This window comes from Pogona vitticeps, chromosome 1 (assembly GCF_051106095.1).
Source record: "Pogona vitticeps strain Pit_001003342236 chromosome 1, PviZW2.1, whole genome shotgun sequence".
NCBI classification, from domain to species: Eukaryota; Metazoa; Chordata; class Lepidosauria; order Squamata; family Agamidae; genus Pogona; species Pogona vitticeps.
Window position 1 is genome coordinate 173,291,922 of NC_135783.1, and position 27,934 is coordinate 173,319,855.

At 43.6% G+C, this 27,934-nt stretch overlaps 1 protein-coding gene across 31 annotated transcripts in view; it reads left to right on the top strand.

The window, feature by feature from the left end:
* The first annotated feature begins 8,931 nt into the window (after positions 1-8,931).
* The window catches only part of LRRFIP1 (LRR binding FLII interacting protein 1), a 130,095-nt gene continuing 111,092 nt past the window's right edge, over positions 8,932-27,934 (top strand). For 9 of the 31 annotated variants that reach the window (XM_072977518.2, XM_078378992.1, XM_078379016.1 and 6 more), the window contains exon 1: positions 8,939-9,165. In XM_072977518.2, coding sequence (XP_072833619.2) covers positions 9,058-9,165 — 108 coding nt within the window. In that variant the 5' untranslated portion in view covers positions 8,939-9,057. Of the gene's footprint in view, positions 9,166-27,934 lie in introns of all 31 variants that reach the window. The other 22 variants (XM_078379051.1, XM_072977522.2, XM_072977527.2 and 19 more) reach the window with 8 other exon arrangements.

Below are 27,934 nucleotides of genomic sequence, written 5' to 3' on the forward strand. Positions count from 1 at the left end.
GGGAGATGCATTACGAGAACCTCAGGAGAGTTATCTCACTAAGGTAGACCCTCCTGAGGAACCAGAGCCCCCAGGGGACTAGAAGTTCCTAGATAAAGAAGATCCTGAGAGAGGGGTCTTAGCACAAATGAAAATACCCCAGAGTCCAGACCAAGGCCGAAAGACATCAGAACCTTCAACTCCTGCCATGGCCTAGTTACTGGGGAGAACAAGAATGTCAGAAGCAGGGACAACACCAATGTCGGGGCTGGTGAACCTACAGCCACCCAATTGTAGTGCTAGAGGAGGCAGAGGCAGCAGAAACACCAGCACCTCACTGAGGGAGGACCAGTCACCAGCCAGACTGGGGATTGTCAACATTGCCCTCAATGTGGGTATAAAAAAAATTCTCTGCTACAGGCCATAATGAGCAGGACAACATGAATCCTCCTATTAGGGCTCACTAGAACTGAGATTCCACCAGTGAATATAACAAGAGGACTATCGAATCCTGTGAAGGAGCTGCAGGAAGGGAAAGGAACTGTCCCAAAGGAGATTACTACAGTAGTTACGTGTTAGTTTTCCATATCTCAGCTTTTAAAAAATCCTGTTGGTGTTAATTTACCTTTGGTGTTGTCTGTGGAGTTGGAGATGGAAGAGCCCATGCCAGGGCTCAAAGTGCACTACATACATGGACAGCCCAGTTTTCTGTAACATCTCATGGATATAAAGTAGTCATTTTGTCTTAGGACAATTTTCTAGGAGACTTTATTTTGTCCTAATTAACAGGAGTGGGATTTCCATTTGGTTTTCAGTAAAGGGCAGATGCCAAAATGTCTTGGGCCCACTTTGAACTAGACAGATGAATAATATGTGCTAAAATTTTCTGAACCTCATCAGAAAGAAAACATCTGTCTGTCTATCTCTATACCACTGACCTAGTGTACAATACTACTATAAGCAGTTTACAAATAAAAATAATAAACCAAAACATCAACAAATCAACAAAAGATAATTTAAGAACACAAATACAGTGGTGCCTCGCATTACGAGCGCTCTGTTTTATGACGAAATTGCTTTACATTGAATTTTTTGTGATCGCAAAAGCGATCGCAAAACGATGTTTCCTATGGGGAAATTTCACTTTGCGATGATCAGTTCCCTGCTTCGGGAAGCGATTCTCACAAAGCGATGATTTTCGGCCAGCTGATTGGCGGTTTCAAAATGGCCACTAAGTAAAAAACATGGCTCCCCGCTCTTTTCTGGGACGGATTCCTCGCTGCACAGGCAGCTATGGAGGATCTTCACTGGACAGTGAGTTTCAAGGCCCGTTTTAATGCGTTTCTATTGGCTTTTAAATTTCACATTACGACGTTTTCGTTCTACAGCGATTTCGCTGGAACGAATTAACATTGTAATGCGAGGCACCACTGTATAACAACTAAATAAGATCCCAAGTGATGACGTACTACAGGAAAACATGTATATAATAACTTAAGGTAGGATAGCCTTAAAAGCTTCTTGGAACAGTTGATTCTTAAGCATCCTCTGAAAGGAATGGAGGGAGGAGACCTGACAAGCTTCTACTAGGAGCTCATTCCTTAAGTTGGAAGCCATGACCAAGAAGGCATGTTTGCAGGTGGCTGTCTTCTTAACCTCTTACAATGTGGCAAACCAGAGAAGCAAACCCTGTGAAGATCAGGTGATGTGGGCTGTTTTTCTGAGGGAGAGACACTCCACCAAATACTGAGGCCCCAAACCATTAAGGGCTTTATAGACTAGTACTAGAACCTTGAATTTGGTGTGGAATACAACAGGGAGTCAGTGCAGGCGAGTTAGCACTGGAGAGTTATGATCAAATGTGCTCACACCTGACACTAGTCTGGTCGCCACATTCTGAACCTGTTGGAATTTCTGCTCCAGCCTCAAGGGCAGCCCCATATAGACAGCATTGCAGTAATCCATCTTAGAGATCACCAGTGCATGGGCCAGTGTCATCAGAGACAATATCATCAGGGGTGCAATTGGCCAATAAATCTGATTTTGCGGAACATGGTCACAATTTGATCTTCCAACGATAAGCCTGAGTCCAGGAGCACCTCCAAGTTATAAATATGGTCCTTAAGACCAGGGAGACCTCATCCAATCTAAGGAAGGCAATCTCCAACCTTTTTGGTGGGCCTCTCAACAACATGACCGCTGTCTTCTCAAGGCTCAGTTTCAGCCTATTAGCCTCCATCCATTCCAGAACTGAGACCAGGCAATGCTCCAGGGCTTTGGCAAAAGATGGTGTTGGTGAACTATTTCAGTTACTCTGAAAAGGCCATGCTGGTAATTCCTATTACACTGCATAGTGTAGGCTTATTGTTTCACTTATACTGTCCCCGTATCCATCCAGACAATGCTGCTAAGAAATGTAAGTAACATCAGCCATGCCATCAGGGGCTCATTCATTTGCTTATTCTCCACCATGATATACAGTACTGTATGTTGCCATATACCATCAATTTTTTTTTGCTGTTTCCATAAATCAGAGATTTTTTTAAAAAATGCATGGAACCATAGAGATATTTTAAAAATAGCAGAATACAGAAACTATTCCCACTGGGCACTCTACTGCTGAACTAAAAACCATTAAAGGGAATCCCAAGGGAGAATTCAGTCTATAATGGCTGGATCATTTTATCAGTTAAGTTTGAGGCTGTTTAATCAGGCCTCAACGTAGGCAATAGGACTATTGTTGTAACACTATTACTATTGTTGTAAATAGTCACATATTTTTCTTATACATCTGTGGATTTTAAAAAGAAACTTACTTTTTCTCTTGTATTCCATAGCCTTTTTTTGTACCCTCGTTTAATGTGTGTGCATGCACATGTGCATGCACATATAATTTGCCGGCTGAAGATAACACTCCATGAATCTGATGAACTGTGCTCTAGAGTCTACTTTATATTTTTGGATCACAAGAAACATGAGCCTTTAAGGACTATTCTGTTTTCCAAATCACTTCCACATGACTGAGATGGAAAAGAGACCTGTTTTTGCATTCATACATGTAATGAAACCATAAAGGCAATGGAGCTTCCAAAAAATGTGCTGAGGATTTTGGATATGAAACATTTGTTTACTCTTGCATACTTCTAAGGCCATAAATAGATTTCTGGGCAAAGATGTGTTGTGCTAAACTGCCAAGGGATATTGTGATTTCCATGAATGGCCCCTAAGGGCTGAAATAAGGTCAAAGGCATTCATTACTCTTATAACCCTTTGCATATCATAATTTTATTAACGTAAATTTCAGCAGTAAAATTTATTGATCTTCTCTGTAGCTATTTCCATAATGAATGAGTTTGTTTAATACACTGTTTGGTCAAGAAACTATGTTCATGAACAAGCATGATGCTGGTATTTAATCCTTTGCCTGCTGGTGCCAAATTATTTAGAGGTTCTGTGATAGAGACAAATATTTTCATAGAACAAGGTTAAGACAAGCAGTTTGTATGTGATCAGAGATATTTTTGGATTTCAATTTCCAACCCTTTTAAGGAGATAACATTAAGGAGAGGATAAAGTAAGCTAAGTAATAGTGGCTGAAATCCTGTTGAGCAGTTAAGCAAATGGCATAACATTTAGATGCAGATTGTTGTAAATACAGTATTATCTATTGCTTGCTGAGTGGTGTGACTTGACATGCAACATATAATGTCTATTGATATTTCTTAATTCATAAGAATTTGCATTCAAAAATTATGCCATCTGTGTAACTGCCCAGCAGGATCTCAGCCATGAAATAATTTTGGGGCTATTTCAACTTTGTTCACTGCCTTCAGCAGGTTTGGCTGAAAGGAATCTTTATGGACCAGGGTGATTATCAGTCAGTTGAGCAGTAACCAATTCTTTCTTCCCTGCCTCTGATTTTGAAGACAGCCTCACCTCTCTGCTTAAGTGTCTTTTTCCCTCTCTTTTCAATCTGCTGGCAGTTAGTATGCAGTTATAGTTAGTTAGCAGTATGCAGTGAGCAGTTAGCGCAGTTATGAGAATGCAGTGTGCAGGAGGCTGCTGTTGATGTTAAAGCCTGTTACTGTAAGCAGTCGTTTTTGTATGGTATGCTGTTTCGATCTATTCAGAACTGTAAGTCCAAATAAGGCTTTGTGAGAATCCTGTCTTGAAATTCTGGAGCATTTCCCATCTGGAAGATCACTTACATTTTGTATTTTAATTTGTGAATTATTTTATTGTATTTATTCTCTTTGCCTCAAGGAAACTGGGGGTTCCTTGAGACTGGCTAGCTGACTAGGCCGATTGCTCCGCCTCCTCAAAACCCTGGAGACCAACTCTGGTCCTTGGTACAAATGGTGGGGAAAAAAACAGGAGTCTGCCTCAGCCCAGCCTACATGTTCACAACTAACCCCTGTTATCTCAGGAACCTTCATTCTGGAAGATGTCGGGGATTAACCTTCCAGATGGGCTAGTAGTAAAGGTGAAAAGAAGAGCAAAATGGCCCAGAAGGGAAGCAAAGAGGAACTGGTGTGGGATGTTTGTGTCTCTGAGAAGTGAACACAATCCTTAGGCGACTTTGGAGGTGTTACCAAAAGAAGCCTTGCTAGAAGCCGCCTAGAGTGGTTGAAATGACTAGATAGGCAGGGTATAAATAAATAAATAAATAAATAAATAAATAAATAAATAAATAAATAAATAAATAAATAAATAAATAAATAAAAATAATAATAATAATAATAATAATAATAATAATAATAATAATAATAATAATAATAATAATAATAATAATAATAATAATAATAATAATAATAATAATAATAGTCAGCCTGCTGCTTCTAGGCACAGAAACCAGGCCGGGAAAGCAGTGCACAACGCAGCCCACATAACCACTGCTGAGCCCTGTGAAAGCTTAACTTCTTTTGATTCAAACCTTGGATTCCACAGCCTGGTGTGTTTACGTGGTTGCTGCAGCAACACAGTTCCAAGCCAACCCAGGGCTACTGGTCACTCGACTCTGGACTGGGTCACTGATAGAAGCAGCTCTAAGGCTCTCCTGGCAATGGCTCTTGGTTGGGTAAGCCTTTCATCATGACACTGGAGGAAAAGGGGATGGATCATGTCTGGACTGGTGAACATTGGACAGAATTTTGTCCTTAATGAAAAAGGGAAATATGAAACAGAGGCATTTTGCAAAGAGAAAAGTTATTTGATGATGTCCCAATGCATCCCTCATAATATGAATATCCTAGTGGTGGGGATTAGGAATGCATGTGCAACAGACTATAAGAAGAGTTTTTCAAAAAATTAAAATAAAGAGGGAAACATACCATAGGCATCCTTCAGTCTCAAGAGACTATGGTAACATGCTCTGTATGGAGGACTTGAAACAGCGTCTAGTGTTCCAACGCTGTATGTGAAGCTGGAGTGTCCTCTCCAGGGCACGAAGCCTTGGTAAAATAATATGGAGGATAGGCTATTACCCAAGCAGCAAATTCCCCCTCTCCATGTCACTGAATTAGTCCAATGGAAAGGCAAGAGCCAATACAACTGGTGCCAGTGACGTCGCAGGAGTTGACAGAATGACACGAACTGTCTCCGGGACTCTGGCTCTGGATTTTTCCTCGAGTTTGACTCCTGAAGCCTTTTCCATGAATGGATATAGCCACAAGGCAATGGAGGTTTGAAATCAGAGTTTTCCTTCTCCTAGACGGGCTGCCTTCCAAGGCTGACGAGTCCCATCTACCCAGCTGGAACTACTTAGGAGTTCTTGATTATGCTATAAGATGTTGGCTTTTTAAGGACACTGTCTAGGGTCTCAGGGCGGCTAATGTCAAAACAGATTAAAACAGCATCTGAATCAGGATAAACAAGTAGGCACACATTGTCATAATACGTTGAACCTGGGGAGGAGCGTCTGGGGAACATCCACTAGGCTTTACTTCCTCTTCAAAGATTTGGGTGGATAATAGGCTGCCGAAGAACCTCCAGTCAAAAGAAGAAATACTGTAATCAGCTGTCAACTGGTGGACAGTTTTCGGAGTTGTAGCCCTGTTAGTCTGTGCAAACATTTCAACAAGAAACAGAAAACAAAACAAAAAAGACGTTGCGGCACTTTAAAGCCTAACTGCTATGCAGTACTTTAACGTAAGTTCTGTGGAACGTTGGACAGGGTTCCATGAATGAATGTTTACTTTAAAATATAAGCAACTAGTGGACAGTTTCCAACCATTTCCACAGATTCCCGTGTTAATCTGTTTTAATGTGTCTACAGAAACATACCACTACAAGCCAAAACCAATTCAATTAGAGAGAGAGAGAGAGAGAGAGAGAGAGAGAGAGAGAGAGAGAGAGAGGGAAGGATCCATTTTGTAAACATGGGAAAAATATCAATAGCAATACAAAGGTCCTCAAAAGCAGTTGTTGTTTTTAAACAGAGGGCTCAAGAATATGAGTCAGTTATAGTTTCAAGTGGATTGGCCAATACAAGTTTTTAAAGAGGGGGAAACCTCTTGACAGCAAACAGAGCCACAGAATTTTTTAACTTAAAAAGACACTCAAGCATTTTTAATTTCTAGGCCAAGCGGGCATCCACCTTTTTTTATAAATGTGGGGAGAAGGAACTGCTACCATCCATAAAACAAACACAGCCACAGATTTTAATTTTAAAAGACATCCCAAGCATTTTCAAAATTATGAAAGCCAAACAGGCACCTATTTTTTTTAAGAGGGGGAAAGGATTATTTTCACCCATAATACAGTACAAAGTTTCTATTCCTACACTGTTTCCCCGAAAATAAGACCTAACCTGAAAATAAGCCGTAGTATGATTTTTCAGGATGTTCGTAATATAAGCCCTACCCCCAAAATAAGCCCCAGTTAAGTGAAACCCTGCCCTCCACCATTGTGCAGCAACCAGAAGATGACATGACTGTATTTCAATAAATGTAGATTGTTGTACATGTGAAAAAAATAAATAAAACATTCCCTGAAAATAAGCCCTAATGCGTTTTTGGAGCAAAAATTAATATAAGACCCTGTCTTGTTTTTGGGGAAACATGGTATGTATGTCGCAAGCGCGACATGCCCATCCGCGACAGTCCTGCCATGTGTGCGCGCGGGTGTGTGTGTGTGTGTGTGGAGATCCGTCTCGTAGTCCAGTCCTGGGAAGCCCACGGACCAGCACTAGGCTGAGGGGGTTGGGGACCCCTACTGTAGAACATCTAGACTGCTGCCATTGATGTTGTTAACATTCAGGCTGCCTTTTGGTATGTATTGGGTCATTTTATGGCTTTTGTATATGTGGGTACAGAAGTACAATATCTCACATTCATAAACCAAAGGTTTTTTGAAGAGTTCATTTTTTTATTTATTTCTTCCATTTTGTTTTATTTTTATTTGAAATCTGTAGGGGTGTGAGGACAGGGCCAGGAGTGAGCCATCCCCTCACGAATATAGCATAGATCAAGCGAGTGAGATCCCGGAAACAGGAAAGGAAGGAGAAATTAAAAGAATGAAAGAGCAGGCAACTGAGACGCGCGCGGAGAAAGTGAAGGAGGACAGCCACGCGGAAAGATGAGGGTTGTCTCGAGGGAAGGAGAGGCGCGAGGGGGAAGAACCGTTGGGGCAGTTAGGGAGTAGAGAGGGAGAGGGTTGATGTATTCCTGACAACCGAAGTGGGTGAAGAGTCTAAAGAGACCTAAAAGATTACTCTATTCAAAGAGAGTAAAGGGGAGAGAATTGACAAGGGCGTACAGATTTTCTCAGTGCCCTGAAAGAGAGGGGCATGAAGAGAGTATTGATGAAGAAAGAGGGGAAACACTGACAAGAGATAAAGGGAAGCCGACAATACCTGGTTTGAGTCCAGAAGAATGGACAGTTCTAGTTTATCCAAAGAGTCGAGGTCTGGAGCGGCCAGTTTACCCGATAGACCCGAAGTTGGTGAGCGAGAAACCGTCAGAAGGCGAGTGGGCACGCCACCCGTGCTGCGGGACTCTGTGTGCTGTACACAGCCGTTGCCTGAGAGATCCAACAGAGCAAGAGAAGGAAGCCAGAACTTATTACTAAGAGACATTACCAGTGAAAAGTAATTGTTAGGGTTATGGGAGAACTCACCTTCCCAGTTATCTATATGTTGTCCAAATGAGTTAAATAAGGAAGACACTGTTGGTTTTATTAATAAAAGTTCGTGTATTCATAATCCAGACTTATCTTTTGTGTTACAAGAAGAGGAACAGCTTAAGTCAAACCCCGAACCTCCTTACAAGGGGCTTCCTCTGTCTTCTAGCACACTCTCTTGTGCTCACTGCAATTCACAAAATGAAGCCACGTAAGGGGAAATCCCAGGCTCCCTTTTTCATCAGTCATCCACTTCTCGTCCATATACTGTATAAACCAACTGTCAGGGGTGTTTTTCAACAAGTGTGAATGGAAAAACGCAAATAAAGACAACCACACAGTTTTAATGTGTATACTATGTATGTGTGTGTACACATCTTATAGGTAGGTAGGTAGAGGGTTAATGCTCCCGTTTCTCTTGATATGCCTGGACGGGTTGTCCTGTTGGAACAACTCTAGTAAAGCCTTATACAGTGCTGTAAACTTTAAAGGCCAGTTTGTGAGATCCGCCGGGGCTAGAAGGCTGTGGCCTTCGCAAACTTTCGCCAAAAGAAGATGCTCCCCTCAAGCAAGGCGGCTCCAAGACGCTTCGCTGCTCTTCTTTTCCAAGTCTGAAAGGCCAAGCCGTGCGGCATCTGTTTCGTGGGATCTGCGCGTTGAGGGTGCCCGCTGGCTGGCCACTCTTAATTGAGTCCTGCGCTGAAAGGGACCTCCCCTCCTCTCCCTTTTCCCGAAAAGAGGACTTCCTCCCTTTTCTGGCCCCGCCCCTTGCGGAGGTCCATCAACCGGGCCCCGCCCCGCCCCGCCTCCCTCCCTTCTGGCAAGCTCGCCTCGCCCGCTCCCTCCTTGCGCAGGCGCCGTGAGCTCTCCCGGGTCGCTCTCACTCCGGAGGAGCCTGCCGCAAGCGATAGCGGCGGCGGCGGCGAGCGAGGAACGGGGAGGGCTGGTAGCCGGCCGGCGATGGAGCTCGTAGGGACCCAGCAGCAGGGGGCCGCCGGACGGAAGAGGGTGCCCAACCGGGAGAGGCCGACGGCCGAGGACGATGCCCTGAACCAGATCGCTCGCGAGGTGAGGCAGCGGCCGTAGGCGGGGCCGCGCGCGGGGGGGGGGGGCTCCGGCTCGCTCGCGTTCTCTCTCTCTCTCTCCCGCCCCCCACCCACCCGGCTCTTCTCCCGGTGCCGCAGCAGCGCCTCCGTTTCGGTCATGCCGTGGGTGCGCCCCCCCCCGCTCCCCACCCCCAGCCGTCACCTCGGCACTCTATCCTCCCTCCCTCCTTCCCTCCCGGTGGCGTTGAAGCTGTCAGGTGCCCTTCCGCGCCCGCTCCCTTTCCCTCCCCGGTCCCTCGCCTGGCCTCGCTCCGCGGCGGCTTCCGGGGAGCCGGTCGGGGCAGCAGGCAAGAGACCGGCGGGCCGGGGCGGGACGAGGAGTCGGGGTCCGAGTGGGGTCGTTCCGTACACGCCCCCCCCCACCCGGATGTTCAGCGTGGGCTCCACGGCCACGTTGCTGGGGAGGGGAGGGGAGGGGGGTTGCCCGGGAACGATCAGCCGGGCTTCGCTTTCCTCGTGCCCACCCCTCTAACCCCCCCCCAAGTGATGAGCTCCCACCACCATTCCCAGCAGGAGCTGTGGGGGGGGGGGAAATGTTCATTACTCTATAGGTATGCGGTGGTGTGTCTTGTGCGTGTTCTCTCTAACTGTACTGTATATACAGTATATATCTTCACCAATTAAATACTGTTGCGATTCGAGGTCTTAAGAACAGCTCCGCTTCTTGAGTTTCATGGCAATCCATGTATTTTTTGTTTTTTCACAAACTCTTTGTTTGCCTGTGTACTTATACTTTGCCAACTGCTAGTTCTGTGCTGTTGTTAAGTTGGAAGTGATTTAATAGGGATACGAGTGATATATATTTAAGGCGTGGATTTGCCAGTTCCACACCCCCTGTCTGTTTCCATGGCTGAGCAGGGATTTGAGCACAGGCCTGCTGTGCCCTAGTCCATCACGATTGCCACTGTCCATGACTATATGTACCATACTGACTATTCAGCCAATAGTGGTATACCATATATTTGAAGAAATAGGTTCAGGTCCAAGCAAGGCTATCCCATAGCACTTAAAACAGGTACAGGGAAGGATGGTCCTTTAGAATAGATCATTGGTTCACAACCTTGGATAACCCATGTATTCTTGGACTGCAACTCTTAGAAAACCCCAGCCAGCACAGCTAGTGGTGCAGGCTTCTGGGAGTTGCAGTCCAAAGTTACCCGAGGTTGGGAAGCATTGTTCTAATGCTAGACTGTAGTTCCCATCATCTTAGGATCTTAGAACTGCAGAGCTGGAAAGGACCCTATGGATCCCTCACCCTTGGCTGTGCTTGCTTGGGTGTTCCAGTCCACTAATATCTGGAGGAACCATTCAGTTCTCCTTGCTGGGTTTAACATGTCACAAGACTGTTTGCTGTTAAGCACAGATCAAAGATTTCTGTAATGAAAAGCATTGATTTTATCAATTTATTGAACAGCAGGAATGAGTTGAAAGTAAGATTGCAAAATTTTGACTTAACCCCTTTAACAGCAGTCAGTTCTGCAGTGAGTAGCAGGTGATAACATTTAGTCCTATCCTATGAAAAATCCCCCTTGTTGATTTCTGTGTATCAGGTGCCTGTTATACTGTGTTTTCTGCTGAGGGTGAGTTCTTGGGAGGAAGGAGAGAAATGAGGAAGTATACCTATGTATGGTATATTGGCTATGGTGAGATTCTTGTCTTTTGTTTTTAAACGGAAACAAGTGCAACAGCTGAGTGTTTAGATGAGTTGGGTAGTGTATGTCACCCCTGCTTATTTTCCTTCACATATACTCTTGCTGTGAGAAGGATATAAGTGGGAGCTTCCTTCTTTGACTTGTTTCTCATCTATGGTTAAGCAAGCCCATGTCTTGCTAGTAGATTCATAGGTTGTACTTACTGATAAGCCTAATTTGTTTGTCACTTTCCTCTCTTGCTGTTTTGTTTTTAGATGTTGTAACATATTGGGCAGGGAAGTGATTTCTTGTTACCTTTGTCTGTTTTGTGACGTTGCTTGTTATTTTGAGTTTAGTTTTCACTCCCACTTTTCAGGCATCTTTTTATTTTCAGTTTGTATTTTGTAATATTTGGAGGATTTTTTTAAAGTCCCCTCCTCCCAAAAAAGGCTTGTGAGTTCCAGTAGATTTCATTCATAATATGGGTTGAGGAATGTGTAGGTAAACATCAGCTTTGAAGCTGTCTTTTGTAGTGAAGCATTAAGAATTAATTTGTAATGAATTGGAGATGTGATAGTGGAGCTGCTCTGTTGGCTAAGATCTACTGGCAGAAGAGTCAGAAAGGGGACAGGGCAGGAGAAGAGCATTACTAATTCAGATCCAGGTCACAGCTGCAGTGCCAGCACAAATTTAGGCTTGTGTGAAGATATGCCTGAGTTGGGATGGGTTGCATTTAGTACAGATTCCCATGACTCAGTGTTGTGTCAGCTGGTCCTTGGCCATCTTGGCCAGTTAAGAGAGCACTGCTCATCATATGTAAAGCAGAGTAATTGAACTAAATGATGCTTAGGTTAGTTGTTATTACTAAGTTGTCCAACTGATTCAGATGAATGTTTTCCAAGTATGGCTAAGTCTGTTTCTGAGCCAATATAAACGATTACTTTTTAACACTCTAGGTCAGGGATCTCAAACATTTGGCCATTTGCAGCCCGCCAGATGATAGTTTGTGGCCCCCGCCTTGCCTGCCCCCCCCGAAGCGCCCAGACAAGCTTTGCTCTCCGGCTCTCCCCCAAGACAGCGCCTCTTGCACCCTCCATCTAGAACTGCAGCTTGCCAGCCAGCCTGTCTCTCTGCCGACTGGCAGGCTGCAATTCCGGATGGAGGGTGCAGGAGGCACTGTCTTGGAGGAGGGCCAGCAAGCGAGGCGCGCTGCCGGCCCTTTTCCCTGAGCGCCCGAGCCAAGCTGCCAACAGCAGCTGCCGCCTCCTCCTCCTCCAGGGAAGCAGCTCTCTGGCTCTCTTTCTCTCTCGGCACCCCCAGCACCAGCCCAGCCAGCGACCGCCTCAGCACCCAGTGATGCTTCCTCCTCCTCTTCGCCCTGCTTCAGCCGCCTCGGCTCTGGAGGCTGCCTGGGCTCGCCTCCTAAAGTTTGCTCCTCTGTCATCGTGGGGGTAGCTGCTGCTGAGTGTGCCTTTTTTTGAAGGAGGCCCTCAGAGGAAGGTTGGCGGACCTCTGTGTGTGTGTCTTTGTGTGCATGCGCGCACACCCATGTGCACCTGTGGGGGAACCCGCCCCATTCTGTTTAATTTCACGGGTACCGATGGGGGCTTTTCTCGTTTGGCAAAGCGATTCTGTGAGGGTTTTTAAAAAATATTATGTCGTGACCTCCTCCCCCCCCCGCTAGGCGTTCACCAGCGCTCCCTCCCTTCTCTGCTTCTTCATTCTGCTGGTGGTGGTGGTGGTAGTGAAGAAGGAGCCAGAGGGGGTCGTGGCCGGCGACGAGGGCTCGCACGTCCCTATCCTCATCCTCCTCGGAGCCCCAGCCAGGCTAAGGAAACTCCTGGGCGGCTTCCTTGGGCTCTTGCTCTGCCTGGTGGGAAATCTGATGTGGCCCAGCCTCACTCAGACTCTGCTTCCAGCGGCCCCCAGGCAAATTGAGTTTGAGACCCCTGCTTTAGGTAGAAGGAAACCTGAATCTACACCAGTGTGAGTGAAGTGTGTGAGTGCAGTAGCTTCTCTCTAATAGCAAATGTAGCGTTGCAACTTGATTGTTTAGAAACTTTGAATAAACATGTTTTATTTTCTTGTTGGCTGGTACTTAACGACAACTAATTAGAGGCCATCACATAGGAGTGTGGGCCCCTTTTCAGTGAACCTGTAGGAATGAGAAAGGAAAACAAGTTTAATCAGTATCTTTGTCTTCTAATGACAGTCTGGTGTACACCTGGCATTTTGGTAACTATACCTCTACTGTACCATTGTCTGAGAGAAAGCAGCTCTATTGCAGGAAGAAGATAAAAGGGAAAATGCATAGAATTCTTTAGCATTGGGTTTGAACTGTAATTCTTGTGACAGAAGATGAAATGACCAGAGACTGTTAGTATTCCTGACTATCACGGCCTCTTCCAATTTGAAGAGACCCTTGTCCAGCAGGCTGAGGCAAAGAGGAAGTCACAAAAGCAGCAAAACCAGGGAGCTGGACAGGGGACAGATTAGATTTGTCTTCAGTGTGGAAGGGATTGTCACTCTCAAATTGGCCTCTTCAGCCACACTAGACGCTGTTCCAAGTCCTCCATACAGAGCACATTATCCATAGTCTTCCGAGACTGAAGGATGCCTAACTAACTCATTAAATGAGTAGCATGTAAGTGTTGACTCAGGATTCAGCAGTTGATTCAAAGTTTCTACTCTGGGGTTAGTGATGAGATTTAAGCCAATGCTGTGTAGGTGCTATGTAAAAAAAAAGGTAGAATGCCTGTTAAAAAAAGGAAAGAACAAAAACTTGGAGGGGGATGTCTTGAAAATAGCATTTACAAAGGCTTTTATGACAGATGTCTTAATAGGTACAGTATACATAAAATTGGAAGGCATTATTTATGTTCAGATGTAACACTAAATACTTGCTGGGAACATGCAGGAGTATAAGAAGCCATAAACCAGGCTTGTCCAACCCGCTTGTAATGCGGCCCAGTGCAATTTTTTATTTTTAAAGAAATTCCAAAATTTCAAGTTACACTGCTGGCGCTTGTGGCCGGAATGTGGCCGGGGCATGTCACAACAGTAGAGGGGGAGAGAGGGAAGGAAGGAAGGATTGGGAGGGGAGGGGACAGGGGGGCTGCGTGACTGCATTGCGCCGTCCCTCAATAGGTAGCCCCATACAGTTGCTGGAGTCGAAGCTGGCAGCCTCTGCTGTCTGAGATCGCAGCTGCCGGTAAGCGCACTTGGAGTGGGGCTGCGGAGGACGGCTAGGGCTGCCCCCCCATGCGGCCCAAACCAAATGTATGTGCGGCCCAAACCAAATTTTCATCTTCTAACGTGGCCCAGGGAAGGTGAAAGGTTGGACACCCCTGCCTTAAACCTCAGACTCAGCTGCTTCTTCCTCCTGCTGCTGTGCATCTGAGGGGGAAGATTACAATTGCTTTTTTGGGGTTAGCATAAATTTCTTTTTACTGGCAAGCCTAGATCGGTTGTCTTGTGGGAAGTCTGTGCTGCCGTTTGAGGCTTGTGGGATGTCTATGGCAAGGGCAAAGCATGCCTTCCTGGGTTTTAAATATAATGGCAGGCTACTGTGTGATGGCAGGCCTTGGGAGATGCACTGCAAAACTGGAGGACAGTAGTTGCTCCCCCTGAATTAGTGCTGCATTGTAGATGGGCAGAGACTGGCAATGTGGATGTTGCTGGACTTTAGTTTCCAGCATCTCTTACCAGCAATTATGCTGTATTGGGCTGAGCAGATTCACAGCCCAGCAACATCTGGAGGGCTGCATGTTCTCCATCCTTGCACTACATGAAGAAGTTGCTAACTCATGTGGTTCTTTTTACTTTTGCCCTCCTTAGCACAGCTTGAAAGAGATCAGAAACAGCTTCTTCTTCTTTTTTTTTTAAGCTAACTGCAATTTGTTTATATTCACTAGTCTGGGAGTGCTGTTAGATTTTAATGATGATTCTTGTGAACAAGCCACAATAATAAATAATGTTTTAAAGTTGGCTTGTTCAGACAAATCATGTTCATAAGCTGTGAAGAGAAAGGTAGAAGAGTCAGGACATGGACCAGACTCTGAAGAAACCTTGTACAGTAATCTGCAAGACCTGGAGGGAATGTGTGCCAGGAGTGCTTGGGAGGCAGCATGGAAAGAGAGGCAACTGGCTTTTCAGCAGCCTGTTCCTTGTGGAAGCACCTGAGGGGAAGAGGGAGCTTGCTTATCACATAATGGACACTTAAAGAAAGCAAACATTTGCAGCTCAAAGACTACATATTCTAACAAGTAATCTTCCAGCAGCTGAGTGCCACTGATGGACAAAGCTAAAGCCACTGTAAGTGCATGACCATATCTATGCATATTTTTATTTGAAACTGATGGAAGCCATTCCCCAAGTTTAACTGCAGAGAACCAGTTATAGGGATTGGAGATTGCACTGTGCAGGATGGGGAGGATTCACCCTTTCCTTCCCTGTTGAAATGTCCAATTACACAACATATCCTTTGTGTAATTAGGAATGGAAGATTCCTCCAGATGATCAGCCTTGCTAGGTGTCAGTTTCCACAGGGGAAAATCTGAATTTCCTTTAGGGTTCCTGATCTACAGACTCCCTATGAGACACTTATAGACTTGTGTCCTTCATATATCTGACAAGGAATTTATCTGTTGTCCCAGAAGACATTGTTCCTTTTTATATTCAGTTCTTCATTCTTGGATGCCCTTTAATTTTTTGACTTAAAAGTTCAAAAATGACTCATTTTCTTCTTTAAAAAGATTTATATAACAAGCAAGCAATTGAGTAAATTAGAGCCAAAAATGTAAAATATACTTGGAACATATATATAAACCCACAGTCCTCTGATACAAATCTCTCTCTCTCTCTCTCTCTGTATGTGTGTGTGTACACCAGTGATTAAATAAATATAAAGTTGGTTATAGCAAAATATGAGCTTCTATTTAAACAGCATAAGATTTAGGTTTAGTAATTCATAGATACAAGAAAACAATATTTCCTTTTAGTAAAAGGTTATTTTCTTAGCAAAGCTATCAGATAAAATTCACGCAGTCACTTAATCTCTGTTGCAATACATTTTGTTAATAAAACCAATTTTAGCAAAGCATGAACAATAGTAATAAGACTACATCGCATTAGATATTTCTCACCCAATTTCCTTGCAGAGATTTCTCCCCTGTTTGCAAAAACAGGTGACTGTGCTTCTTGGGAGATGTTCCATAAACATGATAGAAAACTCTGTTTATATACTTTTGAAGTTTTGGGTTAGTCGAAACATTGTGATGTATAACTTCTGTTTTCTAGGGAATATGCAGTCTCCTTGGGTAACTATCTGCTATCTTTATATTGTCTATTCTCCTTTAATTTTTTTCCTGCCATATATTTTTTCCAAAATCAATAATTGTTTTTCCAAAATCAACAAGGTTCATTTATCGAGCCTCCTGAAGAAAATACTGTATTCTGTCTGCTCATCAAAAGGCTCACTATCCCATCTGTCAGACTTAAAGAGAAGAGTAGAAACATAGTAAACCAATTTAAAAAAATCTTAAATAGTTTGAAGACCAGGGCACTGAAACAAAATTTTCTATCAGTCCTGTAATTGACTTCATATATGACTAATAATTTGGTTAAAATGAGTTAGCAGATGTTCATTATTGTGTTTGTATGTTTTCTTATTTTAAACATCAGTGTAACTGTACCATAGACTGATCATAGTCTCATGTCTTTAAAACAGGGGTCTCTCATGCGAACGAGCGTGCACTTGTGTGCATGCGCAAATGGCAGTGCAGTGCTTGTGTGGGCATGTGTGCATGTGCAAATGGCAGCGCAGCACTCGCACAGGCACGCGGGGATGAGTGCATGTGGGGAGCAGAGCGGGGCGGGAGGTCTGTCGCCATGGACTGGCACCGGGCCGCGGACCGGAGGTTGTAGACCTCTACTTTAAAAGACTGGAGTGTCACTCATTGCTCATGAATTGCATGTTGCAGTTTTCTGTATTTGAATGCAGGTCACACTAAGTCAGAATTTTAACAAGTTTTGGGAGACTGTGAGCAGATCTGGCTTATTACAACAGTTATGAATCAGTTCCAGGCTGGCTGTGGTGCAGGACAAACCATGATCTGAGAGTCTGTGACTAGTTTAGCCACTTCTGCTGGTGGGATCAGGCCGAGTGCCCCAGCACACTTACTCACTCATGCTCAAAGTATTGAGTTGTGATATGCACACAAGGCGCTGTGGCAGACCTGTTATACATGTTCTACCTTTTCCTAAAATATGCAGTTGACTATTTCTTATAAGTAGCTTAACTAGTAGCTCTGCAAGAAATTCTCTCTTTTGCTTGATTTTGTACAAACTGAAAAGTTTTTACATTCTGAGTATTCACATGCACAATTCTCATTCTGCCAGTTGTTTATCTTAACTTGTTCTGAAACTTTAGAGGCTTAAATTCTTAACAGCCGTTAAAGTAGCTATGTTTAGAGAATGTTGGTGGCTTTGACAGGATATCCTCATGTTGGGCCAAGGCTGTAATTTTTTTATTTTTAAAGAGAGCGTATTTTTGTACAGATGATTGGGTTGTGAAACATCCATATATGGATTTTTTCAGAATGCAACTTGCTTATAAATACAGTACACTGGTTAAAATCCAGACTTTGGATAAGGCATCTTTATTTGTGTACCTTGTGAATTATATTTGTTTAAACATCTGGTGATAGCCAAGGCGCTTTAGTTCATGTAGTTCTGGTCTGAATATGTAAAAAATGTGTGAACACTTCTGAAGAGGAAACAGATATGAACCAATAAGAGGAAACTGAACAAACTGCTCATGTTGCTGAAAGTCTTAAAGTACAGCAACAATGTTTACTTGGATGTTTGCTGTGGGATTGCAGACATCTTCCAGTGTTTTGTTTTAATTACTTATTAACAAATTAGGGTAAACCAAATTAGAGGTTCTTTTGTGTGGTATAAATTAACAGAGTTGGATTTGAATTTCTTTGGCACAAGAGAATAGGGTTACAAATTAGCATTTTTATATATGTGAATATACTGCCATTTTTTGTGTACAAGGATTTGAATGTTTATAGAAAACAGAGTTAGCTGACATTGTAATACTTCTTCATTCTTGTACCTTTTCTGGCACTAAGGAACAGTTAGATACCACTAGTGAAGAGATGTGTAGACATTGACAAGAAGACCTGCATTTATATGATTGTATTACTCTAGCTTTAATACTTACCTACTACAGTAAAATTTATTGGTTTTATCCATTTTTATATTTTGTCATGTAGTAATGAGTAGTGATACTCATTAGTGGGGAGTGAATGAGTCTCCTTAATACATCACATATTTGCATTTTCCTCTCAAGTTCCTAACCCTAGGACAGTATGCCCAGAAACTCTAACCTCTATTGCCAATGATAAAGGAATGTGGGAATTGTAATGCAAAAATCTGAAGTGCCAAAGGTTCAATTCTGCCCTGAGGAGTTGCTGCCATTCCATAGACTACTAGACTGATATAGTATCCTTCACTTGTTCTTAGAATGCTTGCATTTAGATTTGTACAATTCTTGGACAGTTCCTTTTGGCATGCCAAATGCGTTTGGGCTAACAGGTGCATCCTGATTTCTTCTGACATTTTGGTCTAAGGATTATAGTTTGCAAAGCTGAATTGAAAAGTAAAACAAAATGGCCAGAATCCTGTTGTGATCTGCACAAACATAGGTTAAATTCCACAACTTATTGTAATGAATTGATGCTAACTAATGTGTCACTAGTCACAGTGATAGGTACATGCCTCACAACGCAACTGGTGCCTTATTAGATAGTAGCAGACACCAAAGTGAGTTATACATTTTAATTTTTACATGCACAAATCAACAGGATTCTGGTAAATATTATATATAACAATTTTTTGATCAGCTAATTACCTGGCTATAGCAGCCAATCATAGTATCATATTTGACAAAGTAGAACTGAAGCAACAGTGATACAGATTTTTTTTAAAAAGGATACAAAGCCAGTTCTAGTTCTGGAGTAATGGCAACGGTGATAGACAACCTTTCTTCACCTGCTGGGTGCTCAGCTAATGTTTATAACATAGAGTTAATGTCATGAGCTCTCAATGAATACAGTAATGTCATAGACTTCAGAGATTTGAAATTATACGCTGAAATGCAGTTGGTGCAACTCTGTCACTTAAAGTGTGATGATGTCATCACTCAGCCATGTTTATCTTTACTTTATTTTAAAATTTCTTATGCACCCTGTTCATTTTCTGAGGCTCCCATTCATGTGGATGAATGTCAGAATTCATCAGGACAAAACATGTGGCACCTTAGACTAGCCATTATAGTTTAATGTAAGCTTTTATCGACACGTCCACTTTGTCAGACATTAAGAGACAGAATGGAATGGAATTAAATGTAGATGAAATATCAGTTTCACATTCCAAATGATCATTGGTTAAATGCAGTAGTTAGGCCTATGTTTGTTTTACAGTCCTGTTGTAAAAATACTTCAGGAAGACAGAAAACAGAGACCAGTTTTGAGAAGAGATGGTGTGTTGGGGGGGGGGAAGAGAAGAGAGCGTGTGTGTGTGTGAAGTTTCATTTAACCTCAAGAGAGGAAAGAAAGAAGTTAGCAGAGGAATAATGTGTGTTAAAGTAGGGAATATAGACAGTTTTTACATTAGAGCCTTTTGATGAAAGATGGTCATAGTGGTGAAGAAAATAACAGTTGCAGTGGATAACTGTAGAAGTGTTACATTTGGTAATGGCTTAAGAAACCTAAGCTTATATTCAATCCATTTCTGTGGGTGTCCATCATGCATATAATTTTTATTTCAGCTCTTTCCCTCTGTTCTTTTTATTTGTAATGATTCTGTTCTAAAATAGTGAATTTTAAACTCTTCCACAGAGTGACCTGGTAGAATGAAATGGTTGGAGACAGGTTTCTGTGTATTGTGGTTTCTGATGTCAGATTTGCGGCCTGATCCATTTCCCTAGAGATTGTCCTGTTTATCCTGTGTAGAGTGCAGAGGGGCATTGTTGGGAAAAGACGGTGTAGATCATATTAGCTGAGGAACAAGTGAAATTTGTTGGTCATAGTAGCTGTGGCATTGTTAGGTCCCGTGATTGTGTTGCCAGAATAGATGTGTGGGCAGAGTTGGCATCTGGGTCTGTGTAGTCCCCTTGTCTATATTGTTGACTTGTGGTCTATTGTGTGTAAGTATTTGCTTGAGGTTGCACGTTGTCTGTAGGCAAGTATGGGTCTCCCACCAGGGAGGTGTTGTCAAGGATAGGTTGGAGATTGCATAAGATGCGTGTGAGTGGTCTCAGTTTTGGACTGTAAGTAATAACTAGCGGCGTTCTGTCTTCTGGGTCTGTCTTGAAATAAGTTACTTTTAGATATGTGTTTTGCTTAATCATGTGAGGTGGGTATTGTAGTCTGAGTTTCTATCCTGTGAGTCAGAGCAGATGTGATTGTATCTAAGGATGGCTGTGTTCAGGATGGAAGCTGGAAGAGTACTTTTAAGTGTATCAATCATTGGGTTTCCTGTGTAGTGTGGTGCTAAGATGTCCATGTTGTAGTCGCACAGTGGTGTCTAGAAAATGTACTTGTTGCATAGATTGTTCCAGGATGAGTTTGATGTTTGGGTGAAAGTTATTGAAATCTTGGTGGAATTTTTCTAGGGATTCCTTTCTATGGATCCAGATCAGAAAAATGTCATCAATGAATCTCAGAGGAGTGGCTTTTGGGTGCAGCAGTTGAGAAAGCATTGTTCCAGGTCAGCTATGAATATGTTTGCATATTGTGGAGCCATGCAAGTGCCCATGGATTGGAGGTAGGTTTTATTGTCAAAGGTGAAATAGTTGTGTGAGAGTACAAAGTTAGAGAGAGTGGTGATTATGTGGATTTCTGTGTTTCGGATGGTGTTTCTGATAGCTGGTTGTCTGTCTTTGTGTGGGATGTTAATATAGAGTGCCTCTACATCCGTTGTAGCTAGGATGGTGTTGTCAGGAAGGTTGTGTGTGGACTGAAATTTCCTTAGGAAGTGTCTGGTATCTCTTACATAACTAGGTGCATTGGTGGCATAACGTTTGAGGATGGAGTCCAGGTATCCAGATACCCCGACTGTGATGGTGTTGATGCTTGATACAGTGGGTCTGCCGGGATTTCCTGGTTTGTGTATTTTCGATAGTAGGTAGAAGGTTGCTGGTTGAGGTTCTTGTGGTGTGTTCAGCAGAGTTTGTTCACGTGTGTTTCCTGGAAGGTCCTTCACGAGGTTCTATAGTTTATTTTGGTATTTGGTCGATGGGTCCGTGGTTAGGGGCTGGTAAAATTTAGTATCTCATCTTCTTGTGCGTAGTTTATTTTTCTGTGACAACCACAACACCACCCTTGTCAGCTTCTTTGTTCACTATGTTGAGATTATTTCTAAGGCTGTGTATAGCGTCACACTCTGTTTGGGTGAGGTTGTATGTTAAGTCTGGTTTGTTCTTGATTATTTCAGTCCAGGTGCAGTAATGAAAGCACTCAATGTAAAGGTCAGGTTCTTTGTTTCAGCCTTCTGGAGGAGTCCATGTTGAGTTCTTCTTTTCTGCAGTGTTGTGATGTAAGTGTGGCAGTATATAATTCCTCCTCATGCTGTTGGGATATTTCCTCCTTTTGTTGTGGAGAGTGGCGCAAGGCTTGAGTGTTGTCATTCTGGTTATGGTCATAGCTGTGGAAAAATTCAAGTCATAGCCTGCGGAAAAAGGCTTCCAGATCTCCTCAGAGCTGTAACGTCTGTGTGGGTTTGGTGGAACAAAAGGACAGGCCCCATGAAAAAACTGGCGCTTCTGCTTGATTCAGTTTGTGGCTGGATAAATTTATGATGTTATTTTGTAAGTCCCATGGCGGTGATGTTGTGGGCCAAGTGGTTGTGTAATAGATTAGTTAGGGTTTTTTCTTTCTTTTTCTTCAAGGAAGTCAGTTGTGCATCATATAGATGTTTTCCCTTATGATGATGAATATTTGTGCAGTATCCCATGCAGAAGGCTGGTACTGTACGTGTTATTCCAGATCTGTAATACCCTTCAGGATTAATGAAATGGTTGAGAGCACTTCCCTCAAAGGTCTTTTGGTGGGGAAGGGAAGGACTACTATTTCTCCAGTCACCTGGCACTTTATCCTTCTCCCATGATTTAAAGAAAATAATAGACAGTGGTTCCGAGAGTTCTTGAGGCAGCCTCTTCAGTATTCTTAAATGCAGTTCAGCTGGCCCTGGAGATATGAAATCATGCAAAGTAATAAGGTATTCCCAGACTGCAGTATTTGTTTATCATTCTCAAGGTGCAATCCTGTCCCCTTCATTTGTATTTCATATTTTCCTTGGAGGATCATAGTCAATTTTTGGGGGGAAAGGCCAATCTAAAGTAGGAATTGAGCACCTCTACCTTTTCTTTGTTATCTGATTCATTTTTCCATCTCCATTGAGCAGTTGAACTACTGTTTCTTTCCTCTGACTTTTGCTACACACATGTACCTGAAGAATGCTTTTTTTGTTGCTTTCAGCACATTGCTTACTATCCTCGGCTCATTTTCAGCTTTTGCTTTCCCTAACGCCATCCTGGCAGTTCTTTGCTACAGTGGACCCTTGACTTACAAAATTAATCCGTATTGGAACGGTGGCTGCAGGTCAAAAAGTCTGTAGGTCAAGTCTCCATTGACCTACAGTGCATTGAAAACCGATTAATCCCGTAACAGGCCGTTTTTGTTCCATTTTGGTTTTTTTCTGGTCTGTAAGTCAATTGTCAGGCTGCAAGTCAAACCTAAATTTTGCGGCCAGAGAAGGCTGTAACTCAAAAAGTCTGTAAGTCAAGCCGTCTGTAAGTCAAGGGTCCACTGTACTTGCATGCACGTTTCCTTTGTAACCAGGCCTTCCTTCAACTTCCTGTATGTGTCCTTTTTTGTTTTCAGGTTCTCTCTGAGCTTTTTGGTCTTTTCCCCAGTCTTCCACTTTTTTGTTGTTGGAATTGTTTGTACTGTAGTTGTGTCTTTAGAATTTCCTTTTAAGAAAGTCCCACCCAACTTGGAGTCCTTTACCTATCATTGTTCTGAGTTTATTTAAACTGTTTTGCAAAATCTAGGGTAGATGTGTGGCTACACTCTGGTTTTGTTTCCGTTGAAATAATGAAAAGTAAAGCATGGTCACGTTCCCCAGCATTCCCCTTGCTGCTACTTCTTGCACCGTTATCTTTATTGGTTAGAATCAAGTCACTGATAGCTAATCCTCTAGTTTATTCCTCCACTTCTTGTAGGAGAAAATTATCAGCAGCACAAGACAAGAATTTCTTGGAAGGGCCCGCAGATATCAGGATGATTGAAATCTCTCATTTCTACTATGCTGTCCTGCTTTGAAATTCTTGCAGTTTCTTATTCAAAGGTTTCATCCCTTTATTGGTTGATCAGTGGTAGACTCCCAACTACCACTTTTATTTTTCAGCCCAGTTGTATTCATTTATATATCTAGTAGGCAGACTGGATTGAAAACATCACTCTTTTGGGTCTGCCTGCCTGCCTGCCTCTCAGCCCTCCTGATTGCCTAAGGGCTATCTTGCAGGAAAAAGCCCACACAGGGGAGGTTGGGATTAAGATGGGTTGGCTAAAGTGGCGGCTAACCCATTTTAATAAACTGCCAGAGTTGCTGCCAACAAATGTGGTCTTCAGGTAAGCCTGGACTGCTGCTTTCCTTTGTATTAATACATCCTCCAGAAAAGGAAAAAAAAATCTTTTTATCTGTAAATGTTTCCTTGACTCCTAAACAGTTCATTATCAGAGCCTTCCACAGACATATATCTCTCTCAACAAGACTTTGAATACAAATAAGCTGTGTGTCTGTAATTTTTCTTTTTTTCTTTTTGCCCTTCACCAATGATAAATCTTTTTACGGAGTATAGATTTCTCTCTGAGAGAAAATATAAATTGGCAGATGTTGAGCTATCCTTTATACAGTCTGTTACATAACAGCACTGATGTTACCTGTCTGTCATGGGTTTGGAGGGAAAGTTCCATCCTATGGGGAGTGGAAGGCGGGACATCAGGAGGAGGGGCTGTACTGTATAAATATGTGATGCCTGTGTGGTGAAGAGGAGATGCTGAGACAGACTGTGAGACACTGGGTTGGGACGAAGCAGCAGCTGGGGAAGAAGAAGCTGTTGTGGGAGTCTGTGTGTCTGACAGGGTACTACTGTGTGTCAGAGTACCAACCTGAAAGGTTCAGGTGTCTGTTGGTTAGCCAGAACTGATGGGTTCAGGGTCTGTGCTTTAAGTTAAAGGTTCTAGGTGAACCAAACTGTATGCTTGTGTGTGTGAGAATAAGCCACGTTACTTTATTTTATTCACCTGATTGTTTTATTTACCCTGTTTGTATTTAAAATAAACCTTATTCTTTTGTTGTTTAAAAATCCATCCCTGGTCTGTGTGACTTATTATAGGGAATGGTTGGTGGCAGCTTAGTAACTGTGTGATAGATCCCAGTAGGTCTGGGTTTGTCACGTTGATTGGTGTCCAGCGTGTGGGATACGACTGGTCCAGTTGTCCAGCGGTCCAGCAAAGCCTTGGCAAGTGTGCCCAGAGCAAGGGGGGTCTAGTCAGGGACAGTCTGAGGCGCGTAGGTAATCTTCTAGGTGTACCTCACGGGGAGGTGCGCTAGTAGAAGAACGTGCCAACTGGGAAGACTTAGATTAAGGTGCTCTGAGGCAGCCTAGTTTTGGCGGGAAAACGCTGAGGCAAAACTGCGTAGCAACAGCGAGCTAGCTTGCCAGCTGAGAGGCCCAGCAGAGGGGGGTAGACTCTGGCTCGCAACTGTTGCAAGATTAGTGCTGAAGAACAGCAGTAATCTATAGCAAGCTGGTTCTGAAGAAAAAAAAAAAAAGTGGTCGTTTTATTTTGAGGCTTGACTTTTTAAAGCAGCCTGTTCTGAGGGGGGATTATGCCCTTGACTCGAAGCCAGATGGCAGAAATGGGTGAAGGGAAAGACCCCCAGGTAGACCAAGGTTCTGAGGATGAATTTGGCTCAGTGCAAGGTGACAGCACGGGAGAACAGAACCCAGAGCTCAGAAAATTGCTCATAGCCCAACAGCATGAACTGAGGATGAGGCAATTGGAAAAAGAAGAAAGATTAGAGAGAGAGAGAATGGAAATGGAGAGGGAATTGCAGAGAGAGAAAATGGCGTTTGAATTAAAAAAATTGGAACTGATGAATCAGAACAATAATAACAATAGGGATTCTGAGGGAGGCCAACTGTCTAAAGCTGACCTGAAGAAATTCCCTGTGTACCACAAGGGAGATTGTCCTGAGGTATTCTTTTCCTTAGTGGAAAGAGCGTTTGTGGACTTCTCAGTGAGGGAAACTGAGAAGATGACCATCATGCGGTCTTTAATCAGTGGTAGCCTGGCTGAGGTTTATGCCGAGATGCCTGAGGAATTGATGAAAGATTTTGCAGAGTTTAAAAAACTGGTGTTTGCAAGACATGGGATAAATGCAGAGCAGCTGAGACAAAGATTCAGGTCCCTCACTAAAAAACCAGAACAGACTTTTACCCAAGTGGGGGCCCAATTGGTGAGGCTGCTTGAGAAATGGCTATCGCAGGAGGGAATAGAGACCTATGAGCAGCTTAAAGACTTGATAGCCCTGGAACAGTTCTATTCAGTTCTGCATGGGGAATTGAAATTCCAGGTGAGGGAAAGGAAACCGAAATCTGTGGCAGCAGCCGCAGAAATCGCGGATTTTATCTCCCAAATAAGAAAGCCCTTGGGTGAGGGGAAATCTGTAGGTAAACCCAAAGAAACCTACAGCAAGTACTCTCAGGGACCAGGGAAAAGCCAGCAAGGGGGAGGGGCCCATGGTGAAGGGAAGCCCTCAGGCATGAAACCAAGCCCTCAGAATTTGGAGGGAAAACCGAAACAAGAGGAGAGAGAATCCAAATACACTAGAAAATGTTATTTCTGTCAGGGAAAGGGTCATCTAATCTCAGAGTGTGAAAAATTAAAGCAGCTAAAAGGAATGGTGCCTCAGAATTCTAGTGGGACCAAGCCAAAAGCTGTGTTCTGTGTCCAGAAAGAGCAAGGCTCAGTGTCACAGAGGGAGCCTGTTGCCATGGCTACTCAGTCTGGGACAGCTGCCTCTGCTGATCAGGCTGAGGAAAATGGTCCTGTGGAGGTAAAGCGCTGCTTGCTGATAAAAACAGATTCTCAGTTGTTTGAGACAGCCGGGGTGGACGTAGGAATACTTGACCGTCAGTATAGGGGGCTGCGGGACACTTGTTCCCAGGTAACCCTGTGCCATCCCGATATCATTCCCCGGGAGTTTATAATCCCAAGTGAGAGCATAAAGGTAGCAGGTATTGAGGGGCAGGTAATCTCTCTGCCAGTAGCAGAGGTACCTGTCAACTTTCAAGGCTGGAGGGGAGCTTGGCGGCTAGCGATTTCACCGACTCTGCCAGCAGCCGTGCTCGTGGGAAATGACCTGGCTGAACATGTGAAACGGGTGCTAGTGATTACACGCTCACAAGCCACCACGGGGACAGTTCAGGGGGGTAATGATGAGCCAGAGACGGAAGCAGAGGGGAGTTCAGAAGCTGTGGTGGAAACCTTAACCACAGACAGCCGATTTGGACAGGAGCAAAAGGCAGACGCCACTCTCCAAAAGTGTTTTGAACAGGTGACTGACGCCCAGCTAACACCTGAAACCCCAGTGAGATTTCTGGAGAAAAAGGGGATTTTATATAGAGAAACCCTGAGGAATATCTCAAAAGGGGGAGATGGGATCAGAAGTCAGCTGGTGGTACCTGAAAAGTATCGCCCCATGATCTTACAAAGGGGGCACTCTGACATGTTTGCTGCACACTTAGGGGTCAACAAAACACAGCAGAGAATCACACAGAATTTCTACTGGCCTGACATAGGGAAGCAGATCAGGGAGTTCTGTAAACAATGCGATATGTGTCAAAGGCAGGGGAATAACCGCGACAGGACCAAAGCAAAGCTGTGCCCTTTGCCTGTGATTGACACTCCGTTCAAATGCATAGGGGTGGATATTGTGGGACCTTTGCCCAAGGCCACAAAGAGGGGGAACAGGTTCATCCTAACAATTGTGGACCATGCCACAAGGTATCCTGAAGCCATACCCTTGACTAATATTGAAACTAACACAGTGGCAGATGCTTTGGTGGGGTACATGTCCAGGATGGGATTTGCCTCAGAGATAATCACAGATTTGGGGGCATCGTTCACGTCAAAGCTCATGAAACGCTTATGGCAAATCTGTGGAATAAAGCACAAGGAAACCACTGCTTATCATCCGGAAAGTAATGGGTTAACTGAGAAGTTCAATGGGACTCTAATGCGCATGATTAGGGCTTACTTGGCAGAGAATCCAAACAATTGGGACCAGAAGCTGCAATCCCTTTTGTTTGCTTATCGATCAGTGCCACAAGCCAGTACCGGGTTCAGTCCATTCGAGCTTTTATTTGGGAGAAGGGTGAAAGGGCCCCTTGATTTGATAAAACAAAATTGGGAGCAGATCACCCAGGATGACCCACAAGACGTTGTGACTTACATAGACACCTTGATGAATGACCTAAAGCGAAATCTAGAGCTGGCAGCAGAAAACCTGCAAGCTCAGAAGGTCAGACAGAAAACATGGTATGACCACAAAGCTAGAGAGAGGCACTTTGACCCAGGGGAGGAAGTGCTTTGGCTTAGGCCCTGCAGGGAGAATAAACTGCAGCTCAAATGGGCAGGACCATATAGGGTTATTTCCAAGATGTCAGACCTGAACTACCTAATAGAGCAGGAGGAGAACCAAGCAAGGAGGGTGGTTCATGTGAATGCCCTAAAACCCTACTACAGAGGGGAACAGAGGGTTTTATTCGCGATAAAAGCAGCTGAGAGTGAGGAAGCGGAATTACCCTTCTGGGAGGGTAGAGGGGAAGTAAAATACAACCCAGAGGAGGTCAATATCAGTCCTGCACTCACCCAAGACCAGCAGCAAGAACTAAAAATGCTGCTTAGTAAATATCAACAGGTGTTTTCCAACAAGCCGGGGATAGTGAAGGGAGTGATG